At 36.9% G+C, this 16,136-nt stretch overlaps 3 protein-coding genes across 3 annotated transcripts; 1 reads left to right on the forward strand and 2 right to left on the reverse strand.

Moving 5' to 3' along the window:
* Positions 1-841: 841 nt before the first annotated feature.
* On the reverse strand, positions 842-3,788 carry LOC105171810 (uncharacterized). The gene is made up of 2 exons (XM_011093046.3): positions 3,108-3,788; positions 842-2,204 (listed from the first exon to the last, which is right to left on the reverse strand). Exons 1-2 carry the CDS (start codon positions 3,570-3,572, stop codon positions 1,032-1,034), a joined length of 1,638 nt encoding a protein of 545 aa, XP_011091348.1. The 5' UTR covers positions 3,573-3,788; the 3' UTR covers positions 842-1,031.
* A 1,548-nt stretch (positions 3,789-5,336) lies between these two features.
* Positions 5,337-9,717, forward strand: TPR4 (Tetratricopeptide repeat (TPR)-like superfamily protein). The gene is made up of 7 exons (XM_011093044.3): positions 5,337-5,514; positions 6,850-7,726; positions 8,088-8,260; positions 8,492-8,570; positions 8,649-8,903; positions 9,073-9,245; positions 9,363-9,717. Exons 2-7 carry the CDS (start codon positions 6,899-6,901, stop codon positions 9,481-9,483), a joined length of 1,629 nt encoding a protein of 542 aa, XP_011091346.2. The 5' UTR covers positions 5,337-5,514; positions 6,850-6,898; the 3' UTR covers positions 9,484-9,717.
* Positions 9,718-9,934: 217 nt separating this feature from the next.
* Positions 9,935-15,860, reverse strand: LOC105171808 (nuclear transport factor 2). The gene is made up of 9 exons (XM_011093040.3): positions 15,434-15,860; positions 14,449-14,583; positions 13,417-13,723; positions 12,142-12,407; positions 11,857-12,028; positions 11,619-11,740; positions 11,468-11,533; positions 10,944-11,025; positions 9,935-10,399 (listed from the first exon to the last, which is right to left on the reverse strand). The coding sequence occupies exons 1-9, from the start codon at positions 15,470-15,472 to the stop codon at positions 10,185-10,187; spliced, it is 1,404 nt and encodes a 467-aa protein (XP_011091342.1). The 5' UTR covers positions 15,473-15,860; the 3' UTR covers positions 9,935-10,184.
* Positions 15,861-16,136: the final 276 nt, after the last annotated feature.

Genomic DNA, 16,136 nt, shown 5'->3' on the forward strand with positions numbered 1-16,136 from the left:
TTACAGTATTTTTTTATTTTTTTAAAAAATTAAAGAATTATAAAAAAATCAAACGGGGCGGATGGAAAAAAATTTAAAATTATCACTTAGTCTATAAGAAATTCAAAAAAATTAAAAAATAAATAAAATTATAATTTTTAATCCACAAAGGTATTTTGGTCAATTCACCACAAAAAATGGATGGAAACCTAATGGACTAGACTAATTATTAGACGGTCGTTAAAATTAGGGGGTATTGATAATTTTTCAAATAATGAGAAAGTATTCATAATTATGTCAAAACCTCAAGGGAGGTTGTTGATATTTATCCTTTCTTAATTGAAGTCGATAAGAATACAGCATAAATTTTTCAAAGAAATCTTTTAATGACACGTTTAGAGATGATAAAGTAAATGTATGCATAATTCAAATATCAATAAGAGATGAAAAAAATTATAGTAAAACAACACATCTCTATCTGATTTTAAACATAGATTTAACAGATATATGTATTACAATACACACTATAAAACATCAATAGAAAATAAAAAGTGAAAATAATAGAGGCACGTGCTTCATCCTCAAGATATATATTATTATATTTTTAGAAAATTCTATCAAAGAGTTCTAATATTATTTGACACATTAATAAGATTACTCTAAAAGAAATATCGAAATTTTACGATTTAATTTTGATTGTTATTTGTATTTAATTTCTTAAACTTAGATTATTCTGATATATATATATAGGATAATGTTAGCAATGATTATTTTATTAATTATATAAGTGGTTGTAAGTAAGGAGAGATTAATTAATTTATATTGTTGACATACTAAATATTTTTTTGTATAAATAAAAGTGTAGGAAATCAAAGAGTTGATGAATTTGTCGTACAACTTTACACTAAACGAACATGAAAATATTACATGTATGGTACGCAAAACAAACAATATAAAACACACACAACTAGTTCGTGGGAAGAGTGTCCTAACATGACAAGAAATAAGGAATGATCAAACCAAACTTGTTCCGTATCATATCCATGTTAGTCTCAAAGGAAAGATCGGCCTGGAGTGATTGTTGAGGGGCTCTGGAACTTGCCTCCACGGCTCCTTTTCCCCGGAGGCTTACCGCATATGCATTGGCACTCGTATCCAAATATGTTGCCAAAGCACGAGAGCAATCCACTCCCCTTGTCCGTGCGCCTACGAGGGTGCGGTCCCGATGATTTATAGCTGCTTGTGGAGAAGCCACGATCATACAACGGCGGTAGCTCCATACGCCACCTCTCCAGCTTTGACCGCAGCCCCTCCACACTTTCGTCCAAGCTCCAACCGTCCAGAACAGAGCTCTGATTGTCCTCTAAAGGATACTTCTTTTCAGCCATAACGGCAGCCACCTCTGAAGGTGAAGGACCGACCTCAGAGTCGGACCACAGAGAATTGCCTTTCTTGACTGGGGCCCCAATCACACACTTCCCCTGTGGCAAAGGCCCCTTTGATGCACCGTAGTCGTTACCGTTGTACTTCCCCACCGGTTTCCCAATGGTTGCAACTGGTAGCTTCTCTTTAGGTGAATCCCCATTGTTCACCACCTTAGCTTTTGTGCCTGATTTTTCATCAACTACCTTGTTTGTAGCTTTGTCGCCTGATTCATCTGTCCCTGGATTTTCATTATCCTTCTCCTCAATTGCATCGTCTTTAGTCTTCAAAGACGTCTCAACCTTGCGAACAGAGGACTCTTTGCTCAAGATTGAGTCACTTAGCACCGAACCTGCCTTGCCTGATTTCTTACCTTTTTGTTTCGGTTTCTCTCTGAGCTCTGCACCACTGATCACCGAACTTGCCTTGCCCGTCTTTTTCAGCCCTTTTAAGGGAACCACACATTCTGTAATACTTAGGATCGAGCTTTCTTTGGCTTCCGCCTTCAACGGAATTGCAATCATCGAGCTGCCAGGTGTAAAATGATCGAATATGTGTTCACTGCGTTCACTCTTTGATCTCCGCAAGAAAGGCTTCACATTTGAAGTCTGGTTGTTGTCATCATGATTCTGTCTTTCATTCTTGTGGGGCTGCTGAAGTGCAGGTGGATCATCCATCAAATCACGGTACCCGACCGCTGAGGCACTGAGTTGTCTGTACAACGGCATGCTCCTCATAGAGCTATCAAGTAAGGCCACACCAATGTTAAGAATGCCCTGTGGACGTCCTGATGGCCGACGTACCTGATTCATATTCCAAGAAAAAGCGACGAGCCCATGTCATCATCTTACATGATCATAGGACAAACTTAAAAACGTCGGTCAGGGGTTCAAGTAGCCATTGCAACAAGGATGAACATGAAACATCGGCAATTCCATCACATTAAGAGGATATTAGTAAATCATAGTCTACTAGCTAACTTATACATTTACTTTCTTGGAAATTCCATTCCATCAAACAAATCTACCTCTTTGATCTCAGCCCCTGACAATGTTTCATATGGAAACTAAAAAGCATGTTAATTTAGCTGCTGTCAGGATTTGTATCTATAAAGCCCCCCAGTGACCTTTCGATGTTTTATAAAAGGGGAAGCTATCGGTATATCTACCTGATTCCGTATTCGATGTCCAAAGCGGGAAGCTATCGGTATATCTACCTGATTCCGTATTCGATGTCCAAAGGACCAAAGCACATTTGGTTATGTCGAAATGTCTAATTAATTAAATACTAATGTTGTGCAACTTAAAATAATTCATCAATATGAAGAATGCATGAATATGACGTATAAGGGTCATGGCAGGCAAAATTGCAACGTAATTAGTTCCTCATAATAGGGTAATTTCATACTTGACTCCACGTTTTACCCAATTTTAAAATTGACCGGCGTTCCATTAAAAATTGCAAATGACAGACAAAATTATTTCACAAAAAGGCCCTCCTACTATCGGCCTCTGAATGTTAATTAATAACACCTTATATAGGCTTCAAACCCCTTAGATCTTCCCATGAAATCAAATTTTGGAGAATGAAATCATGACACCAATGCATATGTAATACAAAGGAAACACATGTACCAAGAAATGAAAAAGACAAAATAAAACAAATATGAGAGATTCAAACTGGACAGCAGGATGAGAAAAAATAACCTGAAGGGCGACAAACCGCATTCCAAAATGATGGTGGCCGAGGGTGCGGGTGGACGAAGGAATAAGATTCCCGACGAGCACACGAACCGTGCCCACAAGCGTGTCCCGAAGCCATTGCTTGGCGTAGATTTCGATCATCACGGCGGAAGTATCCCGCCGGAGAAACTCCTCCTCCACCTTGAACACGAACTTGTCATTCCACGTGGGGCTGTTGTTACCCTCCGCGTCCACGCACGACGACAGCTTCCGATTCGGGTGCAGCCACGCCGTTGCATAGGTGCGCATTTTCTTGGAGACGGGCTCCAGATCCTGCGCGGAGATGATGTTTATCTCCAGGAGCTGGAACGGTTTCTCCGGCGCCATTTTCTTCAGAGGACACGAAACACATAAAACAAGAACGACGATCGCGAAAAGAAGAATGTCTCGTTTCACGGACGTCGTTCCTCCAGACTGAAACGATCTCATGCAACCGCGAACGAAGGATCAATGTTCCACCCGCCGCCCGGAAGAGGGACGACGAGGGATGGTTGATGCGGAGGAGAAAGAGAGCAGGGCGGAGGAGGATGAGAGGATGTTGACCTCTCCAGAGAACATGAAAATGAAATCAGCGGATGCTACGGAATGTAGAAATTTGAGTAGTGATGAGATAAGAGTGGTTGGAAATATGGAATGTCGGATTTCCTTCACAAGCATTCATTTTTAGCTTAAGATTGATGCACTCCTGCTCTTACACCTGTAATATATTTGCTCCATCCGTATTCAATATCCATTTTTAATTATGGTTAATTATGCCGTTATCTCTTAAAATTTAGTATAATTATACATAACGTCACTGTAAATCAATAAATTGCATTTAGTAATTTTGATTTTTTTTTTAAATTACAAAAAAATCATTCAATTAATAAAAAATAATTGAATTTATTGATATTAATAAATAAATTAAATTAGTCGTAGAATCAATGTCAAAAAAATTGTCATGATAAATATTTTAACCACACTTGTACAAATTACGATCAAGTATTGCTGGTCGTGATTAATAACTATTTACTACGGCTATAATATCTTTAACTATGACAATTAGTAATTATTAAATGATTTCTTGCAGTGATGTGAAGTTTGTTAAAAAATTATAAGTTTGTTATGACTACTTTAAGTTAAATATGTATATATATAGGGAATTTTAATTTAACTAAAACAATACAAAATTATATTTTTAAGAATTATTTAATGGTATGTGCCCTTAGTTTTATTTACCTTTTCACATGGAAAATTGATAACTCAATCAATATACGTGACAGATAATTTTTGCTAACCAATTTGTAAAGTTTACGTCTCACAAATCAAGAGTTTGGTCGTTAATTCGAATCCCACAAATATAAATATATAATTTATTTCTAATAATAGTTTCTTATTTTTTGGTTACTTTTCAAATGTTTATTAATTTAAAAATATCGATATATTGAATTAGTTATTAAATTTAAATATTTTAAATAATGTAATAATAGATCGAATTATATATATATATATATATAAAGCCATAATAAAGTTTTTTATGACCGATAGTTTATTAGAATCTGAGACCAGTGTTTTCTTGCACACTAACGTAGTAATAATATTGAACATATTTTTGAAACAGTTAGCAATTTTTATTTTTCTTTTTCAGTGAATTGATTACAATTATATAATACTTTTAATCAATAATTAACATATATTAATTATTAATATTAAATTTTTAACTAACAATTATTGCAATAGACTATTGCTCGTTTTTCAAATAAAAATAATAGACTAATGCCCACAAGATTGTACTTTTAAAATGAAATTAGAATGCGACTAATATTTATATTTAGCAACATAATTTGGACGTATTTTTTTAAGTAACTGACCATTGATTTAGTAGAGGGAGCACATGATTTGCATGTGTTTTATTAAATATTTAATAAAAATTAAGTTGAAACTAAAATTAGAAACTATCTTGACTTATAAAAATAAATTTTATGATTAAAATAAATATTATTAAATTACAAAAATAATAAGTTGTGTAACGTAAATTATAACTTTCGGAGATTGCATGCAATTGCAGAGCCCCCTCTGTTTAAAAGCTCAATAAATAAAAGGACCGCGCTGACAAAGACACCAGCGTGGGTTGAAGATGAACACGTGGAGTGATGTCGGCGCCCCAAAGGCCTAACAGAATCATACTACTATTATGCTCCTTCTTGTTGCAATTCAGGATACCTTAATTCTGGTGTCCAAACTTTTCGGAAAACTCCATTTGTAACCTTACAAACACACCAAATTAAAGTGTGAGCCATAAGACGTACGTAGATTTATTTGTCTGGTTTGTTTGGTGCAATTTTCTTCAGTTGTTTTTGTTTTCCAGCTGCATTAAGGCAGAAAACCTAAGGTATGTGTGGGCCTTCTCATGATCTCTATGATCATCATTCATGTTTCATTTTCTTGTCTGTTCAAGAATTTCTTTCTGGGTTCGGGGAAATTAATGATGTTGTTCTTTCGAGGTTGTAAGTTTCGATTAATCTTGTATTGGACCAATGTATAATTAATGATTGAATACACATATATGTATATATGGAGAATTTATACATATAGAATTGATAAAAAAATATGGAGAACTCTAACTTGATCAGGTTAAATTCAAGAGGAATGTACTTGATATGTGATTGGTTGAGCGTATCACATGATAAGTGCAATCACGGTTGTCCATAGTTGTATGAACTTGGACAAGAATGTTTGGTAAGAATGGATGTAGCCCTTTACTGGTACTCCATTTTTTGTCCTCTCTTGGTTTCATATTTGTCATCCTCTTTGATTTGATGCGACGATGGTTGAGAAAGGAAAATTTTATTATATATGTATATATTGTGTATGAGTGTGTCCGATAAGTAGAAACTCGAGAGCAATGAAATTGGGAGAATAGTAACAAGAAGAACCGACGAGAAATAAGAATAATGAAGATCTCAGGTATTTGTTATGGTCAAAAGCAAAAACTGGAGGCTCGTTATCCTCGCAATCGTAACAATTTCGTTTACTTGGTACATGAATTTGATAGAAATATCCCTGAAAATGTAGTGTTCGAAGATTCAAATCTCTGGGACCGCGCGAGTATGCTACTCTTGTTTTTGCATTTAATTAGGTACCACCTTGTAGAATTTTAGTATGGTTCTTGGGATTGTTACTTTGACTTCACTCTTTGAGAGGACTCACATGTCTCTTGCAACTTGGTAGGTATTGTTTTCTATTTGCATGTGAGTATTGATTGATACAAGCACATAAAGGCCACAAATCTCAACGTTACATATTGACTCCTTACGTCTAGAAATTTGGTTCTCTAATTAGAAAAAAAATTGAGATAAAGTAGTTTACGAGAAATGAGAATGATTTTTTGAGACTACATATGGATGGGCATGAAAATATTAAACTTAAACTGTCCTTGATGTTCCCATGCTGTTTAAGCTCTTGATTTTTGGCCATTATCAATCGTGCTGTCTCTCTGAATTAGGCAATAAAGCATGATGCTCGGGACACGTTTGTATACCATGGCGTTCTCGCTCTAAAATGCTTTGCGTGACTTAAGACTTTTGTGTTAATCGTTTTACCGTAATAGTCTATACTATTACTTTATTAAGTCAATGCTGAAACCAAAGTTGTAAACTTGTAAGGGGCTTTACTTTCATTTATTAATGTTATCTTGTCACATGGGACCTCCATTTTTTATCCACAGGTCATAACTTTCACAAGTCTCAAGCAAGGAATAAATAACATTTGATCAAATGCTGCTTAGGAGCTCATCAGCCCCAGTGGCCAGATCTCTCTTCTCAGATTCTCCCAGTTTAGACTTGGACACTAACATCAGCAGCAACGGTAGACTACCAAAAGCACATGAACATCGCACAGCAAAAGTCTCGTTCTGTCATGGTTTGCAACGTTTGAGTTCGTTTTCTTGCAACTCATCTCCTGTCTATCCTTCCAACTCCTGTTTACCTGAATTCAGTCCAAAACATAGAGCCATTGGTCGAATAACGTTCCGCAGAGCACAGTCAGATAGCAATTTGGAAGGACTTGGAGGATTTTATAGCTCGAGAAGAGTGATGAGTGAATCTTTGTGTAACTACCAAAAATCAACTTTGCATACAGAACCATCGTTCTCGATATACAGTGACGATGATAAGTTTGAGGGAGAGGCCGAGAAGGAAGATTTGATCAAAGAGAAGTTGATGGATAGTCAGGGGAAGCTGGTGAGATCTGCTACGGTTGGAGATAGCATAGAAGCTCAGTTTAGCTTTGGGAGGAATAGCATTGGAATGATTGTGGAAGATGAGGATGAGGAGGTAGAGGAAGAAGAAGAAGAAGAAAAAAAAGAGAGGCCATTGAACCGATTTAAAGATCTTAAGGTTGAAGTTGAAGAAAAATCCATGAGCCCTACCATTGATCTTGCGACAGGGGCTGGTGCAATTAAACACGGCATTGGTGGTAATGGTGTTGAAGTTGGCTGGCAGGTTTCTGATCATAGCAGTGATCTTGACAAACATTACAGTAAGATGGTTCTTGAAGATCCTTCCAACCCCTTAGTTCTAAGAAACTATGCTCAGTATCTGGAGGTTTGTGTATTTTTACCTTCATTTCCGTTGTTCCTGCTTACTACTTTGTTTTTAGAATTTATTTATGTTGTCTTTATGTTAGTATCAGAAGCAATTTAGAGATCATGCTTAGGAAATAGAGCTAGATCAGTGGAGAAAACTAGTGAATTCTTGATACAGAAGTATTTATGACTTGGTCCATCTGTTCATCTGAACAATTTGGGAAGGAGATCACTAGAAAATTCACTTTCAAAGAATATATCAGAATTCACCGCAGATATGATGATAAGACTTGAATGTTTATTCCCTTTTCCAGTACATTTTGAAATTTTATCCCATTGTAATATTCTTTTTGTAAATGAAATGTAAAACATTACAACAGTCCAAGAGAGATTTCTCGGGTGCAGAGGAGTATTACTTCTGGGCTACACGGGCAGATCCTAATGACGGTGAAATACTGTCTCGGTATGCTAAGTTAGTGTGGGAGCTCCACGGCGATCAAGCAAGAGCCTCAGATTATTTTGAAAGGGCAGCCAAGGCAGCTCCTGAAGATAGGTAAGTTATCATATCTATGGAGAAATGAAGTAGATATGGATAGTCCTTCACAAGGGTCGGCCTTTCGGTTCGAGGCTGCTACCGGTCATTCTTTTTCATTAAGTTCGATATCTAGGTGTTGCTAGATGCTTGAACCGAACATTGTGGCTGCTAAACTAGCCTTTTGTTTTCTCACTTCTACGATTCAATTTGTTATTTGTTCTAACAGTAGAAGTTTTCTCTTGTTTTTAGCAATGTTCTGGCTGCATATGCCAATTTCCTGTGGGAAATAGATGGGAATGAGGAAGAAGAACTTTCATCTAACGCACAGGTTTGTTTGTTTTACATTGTATAAGTAGTTGAAGTTAAGGCATAGTTGTTCAGACAACAACTTACATGAAAACGGCAGGTTGATGAGAATGCTGTCCTGGTGGATATCTCGGCCAAAGATTTTAAAGAAGAAAAGAGACCATCTAGCCCACCTTTACATCTTGCAATGGGCCTAGGAATCGGCACGACGGGTTTTGGTGGTGGGATTAATCAAGACTACATAATCAGCCATCCAGATGAGAGGACTACTCTTGAAGAATACTATAAGAGGGTGGTCGACGAAAATCCTTGTAACCCATTGATTCTGAGAAACTATGCTCACTTTTTGCATCAGGTAAAAGATGTTTCTTTAGAGTTCGCCTATATAATCATCCCAGACTTCTCAACAAAATCCGCAGTTTCATGTGATTTCCACTTATGCAAGTGAAGAATTTAGCTGTTGGTTCAAATGAAATGGTTAATTATTCATTGCAACATGGTACCATTTGTTGTTTTATTGACAGTCAAATGGAGACCTTCAGGGAGCCGAAGAATACTATTCGCGTGCAATACTAGCAGATCCCCGCGATGGGCAGGCGCTTTCTCTATATGCTGATATCGTATGGCAGCGTCATCGTGATAAAGACAGGGCTGTTGCCTACTTCGAAAGAGCAGCTCAAGCAACTCCTGAAGACAGGTAAGCTGGTACTTCTGCATTCATTACCGTAATTTTGTTGCTTCTGTGCGATTGTGCTGTTTCTGCACATTTGCTAGTTAAATGCATGTGTTCAATCTTCATTTCATTTGGTTTCAGCAATGTGCTTGCGTCATATGCAAAGTTTCTCTGGGAAACAGAGGTTGAGGAGGATGCTATAGAGGAAGCTCAGAATCGGATGCCTGTAGGACAAGGAGCGGCAACTGCAGCAAATGCTTAACAAATATTCGGAATGTCATGGTTTCTTGGTTCCTTAGAATCCAATGAGACCCGTTGTGACTGTTTTTATGACATTTAGAATGTAGTTTAGATCTGGTAGGATGCATATAAGAAATATGTTGTATTTGGTTACCTTATACTCTAGTACTGAAAAACAAGAACAGTACGACGTTTTTAGTATATCATTGTACTAACTTTCTGCGCATTTAGAATGTAATTTGGTTTTTGACCTTAATCCAGAGTACCATTTCCTGTTCTGAGATCAGTTACCGTTGTTCCAGAATGTCTGCCGGCTACTTTGTCCTGGGGTCCATTTAATGTAGCAAGCACAGTTGCGAATGGGAACAATTCTCTGTTTCAAGAAAAGATGACCACATGTTCTTGCAGCAAGTTTTGCATCCCTCTTCACAGTAAATAATAATTATTTGCAACCGGTTTTTCAACAGAATTGCTCAAATAGAAGGTTTAACTGCCATCATTAAAAATCACTATTGTATATAATAACCAAAATCGTGAAACCATTTCTCAAATATGCTATAATAACGAAAAGATGAAAAACAAAGCGCCCCAAACAAAAATATCGCCACGATCAGCTCAAGCATGTCTAATTAGTAAGCCGCCTTAGCTTGATAAATGAGAAGATACTGCAAAATCACTTCTTTGAAGAAATTCTCGCTTAGCTTCAAAGTTACTATGAGTCGTTCAGTCTGATGAGTTGTGACCGTTTCTCGAACCTTGCTGGTTGGTGGAGTATGCTCTTTCTTGTCGAGGAGCGTGTCTGTAGAAGCCGTTGCCCCTTGGTCTGTTGTAATCACGGTCAATGGCATCTTGATGGCTCCCCCTACCAAAACCACGGCCACTGAATCGGCCCCTTCCTTCCGTCTGGTAGCTAACTCTTCCTCTACTACCTCTTGCTCCTGCCCAAAACAAACAATAGAACGGTTGAAATATAGTCACAAGTTTATGAGAAGCAACTGAGCAAGATCATGTCTTTCCTGTTACAGTTTTGACCGGCTTATGATAGCAGATACAAATTTGAAGCATTAAGCTTCCTAACCACTAAAGGGCAAGATTTAGATTTCCTAAAAGCATAAATAAGATCAAACCCCCAAATTTTAGCTGCCTTCTGTTGCTTTCAGCAGTGATGATAATGTGAAACAAGTGCAAGGAATCCAAGCTTCTTTTTGAGCAACCAAAAAGTTAGCGCTATGAAGTGTTTCGGATAATGAAATGGGGGGAAGATAAGTTGAACTAGTACTTCATATTCTGGATACTGAGCTATGGAGTAGTCAACAGTTATCTTTTTGAGGAGCAGATCTTCAGGTTCCATCAAATCTATTGGCCAAACGAAGAGCAAAGGCACTCTGGCCAACAGCTTGTTAAATTGATGCTTATGAACTTTCAATATAAAAAATTTTCAAACGACATCTAAGGCCAGCATAGAACAGAATTAATACATACTTCCCCCTCGAGTTGAGAAGTTTCTGTTTGGTCGCCGCCCTTCAATGTGGAGCTGGTGTGTGCCAATCTGAACTGTGGATGCCTGTAAGGCAAAAGTGAGATTAGATTGAAGACAAGATATTCATCTGACTTGTGGTGGTGAAGAGCAATGACGTTAAAGAAAGAAACTCGCTTATCACCTAATAAGAGGTAATGCTCCCCCCACCCCCACCCCACCCCCATCTGCTACTACAAGAGTGAAAGCACACACCACCATCTCAAAGAAATGGCAAAAACCAGCAAACCCTGGCTCTAAAACACCACCTACCCATTCCATTTGAGATTTCTATGGAACATGTTATCCTTTGAATTCAGACACTGAGTGCCAGGGAGAAACTCCTGCTTAGTTTAGGGGTGAAAAGGACTTAATCAGATACTTTTGCAACCATCACATAAATCCTTTTGCACATTTAAATGGGAGCACCATCACTGGACTGAGAGCTTATTGTTTGGATTTCTTAAACTTAAAAGGCACATGCGCAAACCTTAATTGCATTCTGCACCCCAGTGATATCTTCAAATTCTACAAATGCATAGCATACATCTATATCCTGCATAAAAGAAATGTTCAAAATTTAGTAGTTCCACTCAAAGAAGTACGAGTATATGGACAACAGGAAAGGCAGATAAATGGACCTTCCGGGTTCTGATGGCCACAGCATCAGGCTTGAGTGTACCAAACTTCTTGAATTCCTCAGCAATTTCAGAAGCAGCCATTGTTGTGGGAACATTTCTCACGTATACTGACTTTACTTCAACTATAGAAGACATATTTAAAGACATACAGAATCAGCAAAATCGCCGAAACTCTAAAATATAGATCTAATACATCCACAAATGGAAGCATAATGACGGCAAAGTATAAGAAAATCACCGTCATCTTCCATGAAAGATGCTTCTTCTAGGGTTTCCACCCCAGACCTCTCAGTTAGGTTCTGAGATGCAACCGATGGCTGGCTAGGGGGTTCGGGTACATGCTGCCATTCTGAAGAAGTGGGCTTGTTCGAGGAGGATTGAGTAGGCACTGCAGATTGTCCTTTAGCAACCTTTAAAATTCAATCATGATCAAAGATATAATGAGTTTAAACTGAAGTGAGCAAAGAAAATCATCAAAATCCAGTGTACAATGAAACAAGCAGGACTTAATGCAACCACGTACAATCGAAGCATAAGTATGTTTTTGAGTCTCCACAATGGGTTCCTCAATAGGGGATGACAAACGGTCAGGTATAGAGTTCATAGTTCCCTGAAGTGAACCATTTGATTGCACAGCATAATTTTCATCCAGGATACTCTTTGTTTCAGGGGCCTGAGGAAGCTGTTCCTCAGGGTATTTATAGTTGCTGACTGGACCATTCTCTTCAACCTTTGCAGGGGTCACAAGCTCTCTAGAATGAATATCTCCTCCCAACATGTAGTTGTTTGCTGCAAAAATTAGAGAGGACCTTTTAAATGTTTTATATACCCTTGTATAGCATCAATACAATCACTAATCCAACAAATATAATCTATACTCCTTCAAATTGAATGCTTGTATTTCCATTTTAAGATGTGTACAACAAAATATTTTCTCCTCAAATGGTAATTCTGTTTCTAAAGGACCCTCTTAAAAAAAAGATGAAGTCCTACTAATTTAAGGGGAAAAGTATAGATGTATGTTAATACTACAAATGCTGGCATATAACTGCAAAATATCTGTTATATATTTTAACAGAAATATAAATGATATTTTATTTATAATTATAAACTTTGGGGCATGCACAATATTCCAGAATCCTGAATTTTTCATTTTCAGTTCCCAAAGGGAAGAAAATGAAATGATCCATTGCAATTTGGTTTTATTTTTTATTACAGTCACAAGATCCCACTTTGCGGAATTAGTTCCTCTCACTAAAAGGTTTCAACAGAAAAACAGAAATCACAATTTAAGTGACCAGTGTATCAACTGAAGATCATTCTGTATTCAAATGCCTTTCTTGTTAAAAGCACCCATGGCCTCAAGGTATTTCTAGGAGTTATTGTTTTGGTGGTTTCAGGATGAAGTAGATTATATTGTCTTTGAAAGGATATTAGACAAAGATCTTAAAATAACGGTGAAAATGGTGCGAGAGTGTATATGCACACAGGTGAATATTGATATAATTCTTTTAAGATCATTCCCTATGTCTTTATGAATTTTTAGATCATTTAATTTCCTTTTGTAAAACTCCATAAATCACTGAATATCTTATCAACAAAATCTTTCTCTCAACCTTAAGAAATTACTAAAGCATCATTTAACTTTCCTGCTCTCCACTTTGCCAAGTCCCACAAGGTTAAATCAAACTCTTAGTAAATTCTTTTTTTACATTACACTGGCTAAAGTTTCATTACAGTTGCAGATTGATTCGTTTTCTAGTGAAGTATTTCAGAAAACATAACAAAATAAAAGAACCTTGTTCTCGAGCCGTGGCTGCAGAATTGATCTTGGCATCAAGATTGCTCTGAGGTAAATAAGAAATTGGATGTTGCAGAATATGTTCTTCATCAACGTAGTGGAAAATATCATTCAGAACAAAGTATCCTTTTTCCTGAGGTGCAAGAAAAAAGGTTTCCACAAACTTCTTCCTGCCACTGAAATCCTTTACGTGCACAGAACCTGAAACCATCACGAGAACTCCGCCATTCCAAGATTCTAAAGAATGTGCTGTCTTAATTTCTATGCCATTATAGTTGAGCGACATGATAAGTTGGTGTATTTGCTGCAAAGATACACAAAATGATGGAGAATTGAATATGGACCCTATGGCTCTCCAGAGAAAGTATTTAAAGATGCAAGCAAATGGAAAAAAGATACAGCACAACAGAACCAAGTATGTCACTCTATCCATTTCATTTGAGCATTTAACTCAGTAGCAAAGAAAAACTCCATATCATACACTTTTAGACATGAAACTAGAAGCAAGCAACTACCAGAAAAATAAAAGGCGACCTTATTGCACAATTTTCCCAAGATCAAGCACTGTTTATGTCTATGTCAGCCAATAGACATGGCTAGAACCACATAAAATCAGACATTCGACATCTTCTCTGTTGTGGCCAGAGATGCAACCAAGGTGACAATGGATAAGAACCAGATTGGATAACACAGCGATTGGACATGAACCAGATGAAAATTCGATTACTCGTATCATAATAATTAGAACCTCAATCATGAGAGAGAAAAAGTAAGCCACACCACCAAAACAGAACAAGGGCCCAGCAGGACAAATTTCGAATAAGTACACCACTTACTGAATATAAAGGACTTCGATCTGATAGGCAAATGCTTAGCAATTATGATCAAAGCTCCAGTTACTGTTTTAATCCTATCAAAATATGCGCTGCTCGATATTTCTATTCATTATGCATATCCATTATGACTATATCTGAAACATCAACTTAAGACTAATTCATGCAAATTTATAAGAGGGTTCATGTAGAATACCAGCATAGCAGTTGCAGTCTCTCTGGTGTTTCCATCAATCCGGAGCATGGTGCTGGCATCACTGTAAAACTGGTGCACAAAATTTGGCTGGTTCTGTAGCATCTGATAGTACTGCCCAACAAAGTATGTTCCCACCTAAATAAAATAAAGAAATCAAAAATAGTTAATAAATAAATCCATATAATCAAATGTGAATATTAATAATTTTGTATCATTCTCTTTGCAGTCATAATAGCTTGGGAAATCACAGGCACAACAAAATCCTCGGAGAAAAAGGAAAAACAGTGCAGGGGCACACCCTTTCTAGCTTCGATATTCTATAAGACAAGTGTTCAAAACACAGGATCAAGAGAGACAGATTTCAGTGCAATTTACCTTATGAATCTAAAGAAACAATTGAGAATACAAATTGACAGGGAGATATTTTCATTTCAAACACAAATTACAAAAAGTAATGAGCTAATTACATTTTTCTATAACTTAGCAACTAAGGTGGAAATCAAATTTTTATGCGGAAAACCTGCTTCAAATGTAAGTTCTCAGCGTTCAAAGGGGGCCACACCTACAATTCGTAATCGGCGAAACATGCATAATACATATAGCATCCAAATGAGATTCAACTCATAAAGACCACATCAGACAAACAAACATTAGCCAAATAACATGCGTCTCCAAGAAAACTTCACCAAGATTTAGCATACATCCATAAACAGAAACACACATTCGCATACGCAACCAGACAAAAGGTACATTCATGCATCTACAAATACCTACTTATAAGAACATCCAGAACTACACTGAAGTAAAATCCTAGTAACCCCAAAAGGTTTTTACACAACATCAAACGTCGTACACAGCTCCAAATAGTTCGACCAATGCACTGGAAACATCACAAAGTATTCATATATTAAACCCATTTACAATTCGCAAAAATCCAATTACACACAATATGTATCTATAGCTTTTTAAAGATAAAGTAAACGACCTGGGCAGCCGTAACGGGCAGAGGAAACGCCGTAGCCATTGCGAAAAATCCCAGATTCAAAAGAGAACCCAGCAGATCTAGAAATCCCAATCGCTAAGATCTATAAAAGAATCAGAACAAAATAAAGAAACAAAACCCAGCCCAGATTCAGTTTCACCACTTCACATTATCCCTTCTTGAATTCAAGCGCCCCTCGTCTGTACAATAAACTGGTAATTGAACTGATAAATCTCAGGGATTTATGTATCAACAGCTGTATGAGGAGAGTCCTGGGTTGCACTATGTTCGCCTATTCTGCACTGTAGAGGTTGGTTTCCGTGTGTCTCTGTGTGTAAATATATATAGTGAGAGAGAGAGAGAGAGAGACGCTGTACAACATAAAGACCACTGGTTTGAGCTGCCTTCTGGTGGCTGCGTGGGTGTGTGTGTGTGTTTCGGTATTACTGCTTCTTTGGCTTCTGTGGGGGGTTTTGAATTTTTTTTTTTTTTTAAATAATAATAATCCGTTTGTTTGGATTCTGTTGTTTTATTTTCAATTTTTTTCCTTTTTGTTATTTTGTTGCTGATTTTGATTATATCGGGAAATGATTGATTACTATTCGGTAAAAAAACACTTTTAAAATAAATTTAATTATTTAAATATTTTTTTGTTTTCATATGTTAAAAAGATATTATCTTTCATTTAATATTTATATTTATCTTT

The sequence above is a fragment of the Sesamum indicum genome, linkage group LG10 (assembly GCF_026168435.1).
Source record: "Sesamum indicum cultivar Baizhima isolate 11 linkage group LG10, ASM2616843v1, whole genome shotgun sequence".
NCBI classification, from domain to species: domain Eukaryota; kingdom Viridiplantae; phylum Streptophyta; class Magnoliopsida; order Lamiales; family Pedaliaceae; genus Sesamum; species Sesamum indicum.